This window comes from Centroberyx affinis, unplaced genomic scaffold (assembly GCF_046629955.1).
Source record: "Centroberyx affinis isolate AG114_WGS23_722 - 3 ecotype Tasmania unplaced genomic scaffold, CSIRO-AGI_Caff_v1 ptg001355l_1, whole genome shotgun sequence".
Classification (NCBI taxonomy): Eukaryota; Metazoa; Chordata; class Actinopteri; order Beryciformes; family Berycidae; genus Centroberyx; species Centroberyx affinis.
In genome coordinates this window covers 26,591-37,338 of record NW_027279846.1, presented here as the reverse complement: position 1 = coordinate 37,338, position 10,748 = coordinate 26,591, and the positions used below count along the sequence as shown (strand labels likewise).

The 10,748-nt window shown below is 46.5% G+C and overlaps 4 protein-coding genes across 4 annotated transcripts in view; 3 read left to right on the top strand and 1 right to left on the bottom strand.

Annotated features, from left to right (window-relative positions):
• The first annotated feature begins 32 nt into the window (after window positions 1-32).
• Window positions 33-1,630, top strand: LOC139649490 (small integral membrane protein 29-like). Its single transcript, XM_071525907.1, has 5 exons — window positions 33-138; window positions 388-638; window positions 749-774; window positions 894-999; window positions 1,150-1,630. Exons 2-5 carry the CDS (start codon window positions 492-494, stop codon window positions 1,201-1,203), a joined length of 333 nt encoding a protein of 110 aa, XP_071382008.1. The 5' UTR covers window positions 33-138; window positions 388-491; the 3' UTR covers window positions 1,204-1,630.
• Window positions 1,631-1,797: 167 nt separating this feature from the next.
• On the top strand, window positions 1,798-2,468 carry LOC139649486 (sperm acrosome membrane-associated protein 4-like). The gene is made up of 2 exons (XM_071525900.1): window positions 1,798-1,820; window positions 1,973-2,468. The coding sequence occupies exons 1-2, from the start codon at window positions 1,798-1,800 to the stop codon at window positions 2,466-2,468; spliced, it is 519 nt and encodes a 172-aa protein (XP_071382001.1).
• A 1,236-nt stretch (window positions 2,469-3,704) lies between these two features.
• On the top strand, window positions 3,705-4,097 carry bncr (bouncer). The gene has a single exon (XM_071525899.1). The coding sequence runs from the start codon at window positions 3,705-3,707 to the stop codon at window positions 4,095-4,097; it is 393 nt and encodes a 130-aa protein (XP_071382000.1).
• A 1,886-nt stretch (window positions 4,098-5,983) lies between these two features.
• Window positions 5,984-10,748, bottom strand: part of LOC139649484 (reelin-like) — a gene marked incomplete at its 5' end in the record, with an annotated part of 30,646 nt that continues 25,881 nt past the window's right edge. The window contains 5 exons of the mRNA XM_071525898.1: window positions 5,984-6,080; window positions 8,029-8,034; window positions 9,742-9,840; window positions 10,043-10,240; window positions 10,418-10,643. Of these exons, the coding sequence (XP_071381999.1) occupies window positions 5,984-6,080; window positions 8,029-8,034; window positions 9,742-9,840; window positions 10,043-10,240; window positions 10,418-10,643 (626 nt within the window). The remainder of the gene's footprint in view (window positions 6,081-8,028; window positions 8,035-9,741; window positions 9,841-10,042; window positions 10,241-10,417; window positions 10,644-10,748) is intronic.

The following is a 10,748-nucleotide window of genomic DNA, read 5'->3' as shown; positions in this document are numbered from 1 at the left end:
CTCCCTCCTTGCTCAGGAATGTCATTTAGCAGGTTGAGGTATTTTAGTGCTGAGTTTCTGTCAACGTGTCTCATCTAAAGAGTCACATGCATTCACTCAATTTTACATGCCAGCTCCATACATCTGATTCACATTCAGGTAAGGTTCATCACTCATGACTTTTTAACACCAGCTGGCTTCGAATGTTTGGGACATTTTATCAGGCATTCTCTGTAGTAGCTATCTGAAACTTTCCAGTTAGATCGTTTGAACTTGCACAACACTTCAAGAGCTGGATTCCCTCAAGATTAGTGTACCATGTCAATTGACATGGCTGTCAATTGACATGGTACACTGTGTGCTCTGCTGGGCTCTCTCTATAATGCTAATAATCATGTGTCTTCCCAGGGTTCAGAATATCCACCATGCCCTTGAAGTGGAAATGAAGACGACAGCGCTCCACTAAATGTGTCACAAAGGTGTCAACTGAGGTGTGGAGTCGAGGGGAGTATATGGAGAAGGGGATGGAGCAGAGAACAACGCATTTCAACACTACAACGCCCCACATTTCACCCCTAAAACCCACAGCTGGACTTCCTCTGTACTACGTCCTCATCCCCTTTGTACTATGCACACTGATTGGATGTGTGGTAGCAATGGTAAGAATTCCTCTCATTTATACCTTTTTTCCTTTTGCATGTTTCATTTTACATTTTATAGTGATCTGCATCTTTGTTTCTTAAGTATTTGTTGGTGCATTTCCCCCCAGGTTGTTTATATCAGGAGGAAAACAAGGTAGGTTTTCTCCCAAGGAAAGTTTTATGTATACAATATTGACCTGGCTGTATTTTAAATACAACACTTTCAGTTTCTTTTGTGTTGCAGTTTGGTTTCTTACGTATATTGTGCTTCAGACTAGATGAGTTGCGCCACAGGCTGATTCCTCTGTACAACTACAATGCCAGAGAGCAGGAGGACGACTGGGGGGATGCAGGCAGGGAGGAGGAGGAGGAGCTGAATGTAAGTAGCTGCTATGATTTGACATAAAAGTTACATTTTTATAGATGATGATATAATACTATCCTATATACAGTATGTCCATTTTCTCTCGTGTACTTTTGGTAGTAATGCAAATGTCCACTAATTGTTTGTCTTTATTTTTCCTCACAGGAGCCTTTGTACAAGGATGGAAAGCTCTCCTTTGGCTCTGCCTATGGAACATGAACAGAAAGTCAAGGAAGAAAGAGGAGGATTTAGGAGACACTGCCCTGTCATTTCATCATAGGACGGCAGGACACAGTCATCACTGCTTATGTATATTATCATTGGCCCATGAGGGGAAAGATCTCCGCCAGTGTATTCTGTACAGCAAATGCAATGATGCTACAGACTGGCCTCTTTATGAGGATTACTAACAACAACTGGGTTTCACTTAATGTATATTAAACTGGTACCAGCGTGTATCAAATGTGTCAGTATGTCTTCTTTATCTGCCTTCGTGTGTGTTTTCTGTTCCATGCAGTGCAGCAGACAGGAGGTGGCACTGCAATCCTGTTTTTGCCTCAGCTGAGAGATTTTTTTGAAAGTGTACAAATGTGTTGCAGGATAAAGCACGACTTTATGTTTTTGGGCAATAAACTCAAAAGTTATAAACCTATTAGAGTATTGTGTATTATATGTGTATAGCTAAAAGTATTCATTAAGCTGAAAGCTGAAAGCTTCAAAGACACACCTGTTTCTACTTGGTAATCAAAGGCTTTGCTGGTTTACTGGAGGTTCCTCAGGTTGAAACAGCTCCAAACATTCACATACAGGATCATGGGATCACAAAGAAAGCCAAGGTGAACTACACTTACACAAACCTGTATATTAAAAGCCAAAAACACCTTCATTGCTGCTGAAGAATATGACCGATTATGATAAGAGAGCATGATTCCAAAGTTTAATATTCCTGTTTAACTCTGATTTAACTGTGTGTGTGTATTTACATTAGTCTGAGCATCCATCCATGGGGTCCAAGCTGGTTCCTGACCTCCACCCTGCTGGCCATAGCTCTGGTCCTCCCGGGCCTGAGCCTGGACAGCCTGCTGTGTAACTACTGTCCCCTGCAGCACAAAGGCAAGCCCTGCCCCAACATCACCAGCCAGTGTCTGCCTGACGAGCGCTGTTCCAGCTCCAGGGGCCGCTACGGCCCCGTCCACGTCCTGTCAGCTCAGGGCTGCGTGGCCGCTCAGCTCTGCGGCTCCCATGAGGTCCTCTCTTACCGGGGAGTCGGGTACAACGTCAGCCACACCTGCTGCTGCAAAGACCAGTGTAACCGCCCGCCCAAGCCTGACACCTACCTGAAGAAGCTGCTGGGAATGACCAAAGACAAACCAGATTACACCAACTTTGGAAACTTCACTAATGTCATCACTGAGGAGCCTTGGGATTCATGTGTGAACTACACATCATCAAGGCCCTCCACACTACCTGCCACTGCATCATAGGAGTGTTGTAGTTATAACTGGGGAGAGGCCTGTTAGCCATAGGCACTTACCTGACTCTTACACAAACATTTTGTCAAATGTATATGTGATGATTATACTATTTATTGATGTTAGGTTAATGAAAAAAAAATATCATGGTCAGTGTGTTTTGTGATTGTATTTTTGCTCTAGAGAGGAAAAGGTGGACTTGCCAGCCACCCTCCTGGTACATTTAGAACAGTAAATGCTGACATTCCCTGTGTGGTAACTGATGAATGCAGTAAAATAAAGGCATCCCCTGCATTCCAAATCACATACTTTTTCTTTTTACTACACTACGTACTACATCTGCCCTTAGAAAGTATGTACTGTGCATGTAGTAGGCAGACAATTGGGACATACTATTTCGTCATCACATTGCGTCTTGAACTTTGACCCTCTTGCTTATATATCCGTCGCAGTAATACGGTTGCAGTTTGTTTGTTTTGTTTTTTTCTCTCTCTGGCGGCTCAGCATGCGGCTCAGTCGAAGTGACGTGTCTTCCGCTGCGCAGAGGATTGTGGGTCAGAATAGCCAAAAAAGCATGCTGGCCTGCATACTGCAAAATTCGACCGGATGTAGTAGGGCATCCGGGTATTTTCTGGCATACTGCATTGACATGCATGAATTGGGACATGCTAAATCTTTTTCTGGCATACTAAATAGTATGGAAGTATGGGTATTGGAACGCACCCATCATGATGAAACTCCCATTCAGACTGGTTGGTCTGTGCAGATTTTACGAGCAGGTGTGTTGAGAAGGTGTGGCCTGTGCAGGATGAGCTACAAGTCAATCAGCAGAGGAATTTATCAGTGTTTATCAGGAGAAGTGATTGGGGTTGAACATCTTTAGAATGTCCAGGTGAGTCTTGCTGATACTGTTTATAATGTTGCACACTGAAATCATATTTTTGTCATTTCATCCCCAGTCAAAAGCGATGAGCATTTTGAAACTGACAATCAGTAGACACCTGCGCATTAGCAGTAACTCAATCACTGCTCAGGGCTTTATCTCACTGAATTTCTTTTGTATCACTAATGACACTTGGTAACACTGCTAAAAAATGAGTGAAGTGTGATTTGTTGAATGCAGTTAAACATGACAAAGAGAAGGATAATAGGCTATAAAAGATTAATTTCTTGATTTTAAGGCCAAAATATTAGGTTAAACCCTCACTCAGTTAAATGCCAGATGCCTCTCTCTCCACTAGGCCTAACATGTCTCAGCTCTTGTATGTTGCTGCCGTGTGGCTCTACCTCCTCCTCCCCTCGCTGCGCTGTGACAACCTGCTCTGCTACTACAGCCCCATCCTGGAGAAGGAGAAGGAGAAGAGGAGCACCTTCCAGCTCATCGTGACGGAGTGCCCTCCTGACGAGCTGTGTTTCAAGGCAGATGGTCGCTATGGCAACCACAGCGCCCTGTCGGCCCGGGGCTGCATGGCGGAGAGGCAATGCGGCCAGGTGCACAGCCTCCGCCTCAAAGGAACCGTCTACACCATGAGCTACGCCTGCTGTGACTGGCCTTACTGTAACTCCTGCCCCTGCGTCACAGCCAAACCCCTCCCCCTCATACTCACTCTGACTCTAGCTGTGATACTGGGCCGCTTGTGACTAAACACTGCTAGTACATTATCATGAGCATCATTAGAAGGGGGTTCATTTCAGAGGGGAACATGCTTATGTGAAGGAATTGAGTGGGCCAACACACAGTGAGCGGTGCTGAGAGACCTAAATCTCTATAGGCTCAGCATGGAGTTATGCTGATGTCTGCAGAAGTATGTAGTCGATGCCTGCTGTACTAACTCACTGAATGACATACCCAGTCTAAAGACACTGAGGTGTGCACCAAAGTGACGGCTGGATTTCTTCAGTTTCAATATACTCTATAGTGTACAATATCTAAGCAACTAAGCCTGTTTTTAAAGATTTTTCAATGACGATTAAATCAATATTTTAATGTGAAATCAAATTCCATCCTTTTCTCTGGGTATTCTCATGTCTGCTTGTCTCTCTCTCACTAACACACACACACGCGCACACACACACATCAGACGAGTCACACTGAAAGAGAGCAGCTCGAGCAGTGTGTACAGTATGAGGTTTGGACAGTTCTTTATTTCCCTTTTATAAGGCTGCTGGGTCTCCCCATAGTGGATATACATATATATACAGGAGATTGCTATACTGGAGTTACACTGAGGGGAGAGGGTCCATATTACACAGACTTCAAAAAACAACACTGATAGAACCTCACCTCCAGGTATCAGAAATCAGCAGAGAGAGAGAGAGGAGGAGGGGGTGGGGGGTGGGGAGGGGGAAACAGCACAAGAGAATAGGGAAGAGGAAAGAGAGAGAGAAAGAGAGGGGAGAGGGGAGATGATGCAGTCCGAGAGCCTGACTCGACTGCCTAATAACTTAACACTAGAAAATAACATACAGATTTCACGCACAGTGCATCTTAAATAGGTTACGTGGAGAACCATTTACCATAAATATCTGTATTTTCGGGAACCAACATATATAAAAAATGATAATAAAAAAACAAAAATCATTGTTCAGTCTTTAATTTTTTTTTCTTTTTTTCTCTTTTCCCCGTCGTGCAAATCGTTCTTTCTTTCCTTCTTGCCGTGGAGGCGGGGCTTGTTCCACCCTGCCCACATCCGTTCCAGATAAACGAGGAAAAGGAAACAGAACCCAGCCCCACCCCCCCACCCCAAAAAAAGCATATGAATTAGTAGAAAACGAACGAACGAATGAACAGAACACCACAGTCAACTCATCACGAAAAGAACCCACAGACACACAGAACAGCAAGAACACAGTACTCTTTTTTTTTTTTTAGCATCTTCATCACCGTTATTCCTCTTAATGGTCAGTATCTTCGTCGTGGTCTTCCTCCTGGCGTACTGGTGGCGGCAGTGGAGTGGTCCTCCCCGACGGCTCAGTGGAACTGGGAGGCAAACCCTCCGATCGGCTGGTCAGCTCAGCAGTGATATATTATCTCTCAACTTCACAGTGTGGTAGGAAAAGGAGGAGGAGGAGGAAGAGGAGGAGGGAGGTGACGTGACGTGGGGGGGGGGGGTGGTGGTGGTGTAAGCCAGAGGAAGGGATATCGCAACTGAGAACAGGAATCAGAAGAACCACAGCAACAATTAGAAAACAACTAGAAACCCCGAAAGTCCATGGAAAAAAAACAAAAAACCCAAAGTAAACAAAATGGCCGCATCGTCACTCCTTCCTTCCGAGTCTCCTTCCCGCCAACTCGTGTGGTTGGGAAGGCCTTGATTGGCTGCAGCGTAAACTGATTGGATGGCCCGTGTGTCTGGCAGAGGGTGGGGGGGGCAGGTCGGGGGGGGGGTAAGGGAGGTCTAAGGCTGACTGGAATCCACCGGTGGATGGGACTCAACAGGGCGATATGTTGTCAGGAGAAAAGGAGATGTGCGTGGCGGGTCGATGTGTGATTGGAAGGTCAGAGGGCAAATCCCTTCTTAGTGGGTTCAGGCACGCTGCCGCAGTGCCCGCCTCTTGCGGCTGTAGTAGTGGCGCAGGCCGGTCTGTCTGGCAAAGTTCATCATGTAGTTTTGTTTACGGGTGCTGTAGGGATACAAAGATAGTGAGAGAGGGAGGGAAAGAAAGGGGTGTGACCATTAGTGATCAAGTAAAGGGCGCGAAAAAAAAACAGACGTCTCCATGCACGCACTCTCATCCATGCACATACACACACACAAACACACTGTTGCTCAAATGCAGCTCCCGTACTCTCTCTCGCATTCAGAGTTTCATGCAGGCATTTTCAGTCACGTTTCAGCCGTAACCTCAAACACTCAACATCTGTATGAGTCTCATGGCTCAGAGAATGGGTGGCGCTACTCTACACAAGTGGAGTTCTTTACAGTACTGAACATATGAGAGGCGGCTAACGGGTGAACATGGCGGTAGAACTATAGCTACATGTATCCAATGGCAGTACGAGACCAAATGTCACAAGACAAGACATGGGACACAGAGTTTACAAACATACTACCACAGACACTAGGGAGCTGGAGGTTGAATAACTCTGACCCTGCTCTATCAGAGTGTTTGAGGTCAGAGTTAAGAGTAACAGCCATCACTTGGGAGAAAGAAAAATAACAACAAAACAAAGGCATAAAAATGCGGGGTTGTGAGCAGAGAAGTGATATTGAACTAAGAGACACAGAGAGAAGCTGCGGAAGATCGCTTTTGCTTAGCCTGTTCATTGCCTCTTCCATCCAGCAGGGCGGTGCCAGTGAGCCAGGAGTGCAGCCAGGGCAGGCAGGGGCCTCTGCGAAGCGGGGGGGGGGGGGGTTCAGGGGTTCGGGGGGTGGGAGTGGGAGGGGGTAGGGGATGGGAAGTGTGTGGTTGGTGATGGGTGGTGGTGGGTGGGGGTGTGAAGGCGGAAGTGTGGAGGCAGATGGGAGGGGCGCGACTGTTGAAGTGGAATGTGTGTGTGTGTGTGTTTGTCTGTCAGAGAGCAGGGGGCAGTGTGGAGGGGGCTCCTGGCTCATCGTCATGTTGTTGTCCGTAGACAGACAGCCATGAGTGGAGGAGGGATGGAGAGCTGGCGCAACAGTCGATCCGTGAAGCCATGCAAGGAACTGGATGGAGGAGGTTAGTCAGATGAAACTCTCTCTCTGGCCAAATGTGTTAGCAGCAGGAATTAATGGCGCTAGATGCCTTGCATTGCAACTGATATTGGTGTGTGTGAATGAAAAAAAATGATGTTAAATGCTTGAATGAGATAAACGCTGGACCCATAACAGTAGTCCTTTTCAAATAGAACCCTTGAGCTGTGTGTGTGTCAGCTTGTGTGCTGAATTAGCAGCTGGGTCAAAAACACTAGAACGGTGTCTAGCAGAGGCAGCAGCAAGAACACAACAAACAGATATAGTGATGGATTACATCACACATATACACACAAACACAGTACCATTGATATTTGTACAGTATGTGTAAGTTATTGCATTAAAAATATAATATACCAAAATGTTATATACTGAAAAATAGAATGATAAACTACACATCAAAGCCATAATACAAGAATTTATCCTCATCTGGTGACATTGTGTTGAATTAAGCTAACAAACCTACTTTTAGGAACTAGAATATTTGCCCCAAACTTTCATGATTTCACCATTTATTCTTTCCATCCACAACAGGTCATGATGTTTTTTTTTTATATAATATATAATATATTTTTTTATTTTGTTTTTCTACTTTGAGAGCCGTCTCTAAAAATGTGTTTCTGTGTGGATTGCTGTGTGCTGCTTCATTCTGTTAGCAGAGCCTCCACCTGGACACTGTGGGTGGCTGGCCTGCTTATTGGCCTGCCTGGGGCTAAAGTTAAGGCGAAGGCATGGAGATGACGGTGGTGATGATGATGAGGAGGGGAGGGAGGGGAGGGGGGGGCTGGGTGACAGTGAAAGTGAGGGAGGGGGTGTGCGGTGTAACAGGGAGAAGAAGGGTCGGAAGGGGGGAGGGGTTGGGGGGGTGGGCTGCATTCAGGAAGAGGCGGAGAACTTACCTGACACTACAGCCATGCCAGAGGGAGCAGAATACAGAAGAGAGCAGAGGTTAGAGCGCGAGAGGGGAGGGGCAGGAGGAGGGGGCAGCTGTCTCGCAGAAAGGTCTGGGGGGGCAGGAACCCCGGCCTGGGGAGGCGGGGGCCCAAAGCAGGGAGGAGGGAGGAGAGAGGAGAGGCAGAAAGATAGTCAAGAAGGTCAAGGAAGAAGCAAGTGAGAGACGGAGAGAATGAGGAAGAGAAAGAACATGAAAGAGGAAGAATGCGGAGCAGAGGAGAAGTCGAAAGTGGTGGAGAACGAGCGAGAGACAGCGAAGGAATGTAACAAAGATGGAGGGAAAGTGAGAGACAGTTGCAGGTAGAAGTGAAGATAGAAAGAGCAAGATATACAGCAGTAGTCCATCCGTTGTATGCCAGAGAGGGAGGCAAAAAAAGAGAAAGAGGGAAAGGGGTATTTTGGAGCAAGGAAGGAAAGGAGAGAAGCAAGGAAGGAAGGAAGGAAAGGAGGAGGAGGAGGAGGATGAAGTAAGTGGAGGTCAATGGTAGGACACAATGCAGCACAAGCAGAGGAGTGAGTATGACCACATGATCAAACAAGTCAGTGATATAAGCAGCAGGGAGGAAAGGTGTGTGAGGCAAAAGAAAAGATTGAACAGGAGTAGGAGTGAGAGGAGGAGTGTGTGAAGGAGTGGAGGAGTGGTGAACAGAGAGAAAGAAATAAACAAAAGAGCAAAGTGTGAGGATCACGGTCACTCTTTTCAGCAGACACTGTTGAAAACCGTGCGAGTGAGAGAGAGGGAGTGGGGCAGGTCACAGCCACACTAGACCAGGGACAGCTCAGGTTAGGCGTGTGTGGGTGTGTGTGTGTGTGTGTGTGTGTGCAACTTGACACGTCACTCTATATCGATTGTACAAGTGTTAGAGTGCATTACATGACTGTATGTAGCATTTGAAATGCATTGGGTACAAGCCTGAATGAACAATTAGCACCCACATAATGAGGGAACATTGCTCTGCTACCCACAGCAACATGCAGAAAATGCATTCAAAACGCTTTATGATATTGCCATGTAAAGAATATGTAAGAATATGTAAGTGTAGACTTTTTTATATGACATCTTCGGTGCCCTGCAGAAACTTTGCATCTCCAATTTTGCCATTTTTTTTTTTACTAAAAGTTGGAATTGTCTTCAACTTGAAGAAAATGTTGCATGATCCTTGGTCCCATGCTAAAACACTAATAAAAATGCACAAAAAATAAATACATATGGGCATCAATGGGATAATCAACTAGATTTTTTTTCTATTCTCGAAAAGTTGTGTTTTTGGGAGATACGTTTCTACAAGACACTGAAAACGTGGCAGTTTAACAACAAAGTTGATCTGCCGTACACAGAGCAGCCATCCATAGATAGAACCCTTTACAGCAAAGCACGCTGCAGTCTTTGTTTCTACTCTGCTTGCCTGACACCAAAAGCCATAATTATATATTATACATATGAAAACGACTCTTGCACGGGTATTAACCTGACTGCCGAGAGCTTTGTTCTAGGCATGTAAGTGTGCATAATGCCCATGTTGTGTATCTGTGCGTTTGTGTGGAGGAGAAGGGACCATTTCTGAGGCAGAGGCAAAGGCAGGGGCAGACTGGGGCTCTGTTGGGGGGGGGGGGCAGTCTGGGGGGGGCCAGGGGCCGACCGGGGATTGGGTACTCACAGAACTACTTCCACGTGGTCCAACGCCCACTGGTCATGTCCTGCGCTGTCGTGGCGTGGCTGCCACCATCGCAGCATCACCCCTTTAACCCTCGCCTCTCTGGAGACACCATGGGAGACATTGTAGGGTCAAAGAGGTCAAACAAGTTTGCAACGGTTTCACACCATTCCAATTGTCTTTACTATATTGGCCTAAAATTTTATAACCATGGGTAAAATACTTAATATCATAGCGTGAAGTTGCACTAAGTGTGTGTGTGCCTTTGTCTGTCTGCCTGTATGCCCCTCTATATGTCACTCACAGTGGGATGTTGTAGGAGACTCTCTGGGCCTTGATGAAGTCTTTGGGCTGGTGCTGGGCGATGACGTGCCAGCTGACCCTGTTGTTGACGCTGTACTGCAGCAGCACGGCCCGGTCCACCGTGTCGGCCTGGTCCAGAGCTATGTTACAGCTGTCTGTCTGCGACACGCTGCCGATCTGCAGCACAAACATGATCTTGCTGTCGGGGAGACAGATAGAGAGAGAGGGAAGAGGGAGAAAATTAGAGAGAGGACATAGACGATGATATTAGACTACATCTACATTTAGCTCTCTATCTGTTGTAGCTGTGGGTTAAGAAGCAACGACAGAGGTGTAGGCTATGTGTACATAATTAGTTTATATGTTTTGGTAGTACCTGTACCTGGCTCTGGTGAGGTCCAGGGGTTTGGTAACAGCCTGCCTCATCTTACAGCCGTTGAAATAGAGTGAGTCTCCGTGGGCGTGGGGTGACAGCTGCCCACACCCACTGCCCACTCCGCCACCCTGGATCAGCTGCCAGCTCTCCTGAGACACGCTGCCCGACTCAAAGTTGTCCTTAATGGAGCTGGGCAGGTCACTGCTGGACAGCGAGCAGTCGTCACCTGTTGAGATGTGAGGAGAGAGAAGAGTAAGAAAGGAGGCAGAGGGAAGGAGATGAAATAAGGAGAAAAGAGATTACAGAACTGCCGACTGTGGCGTTGACATCA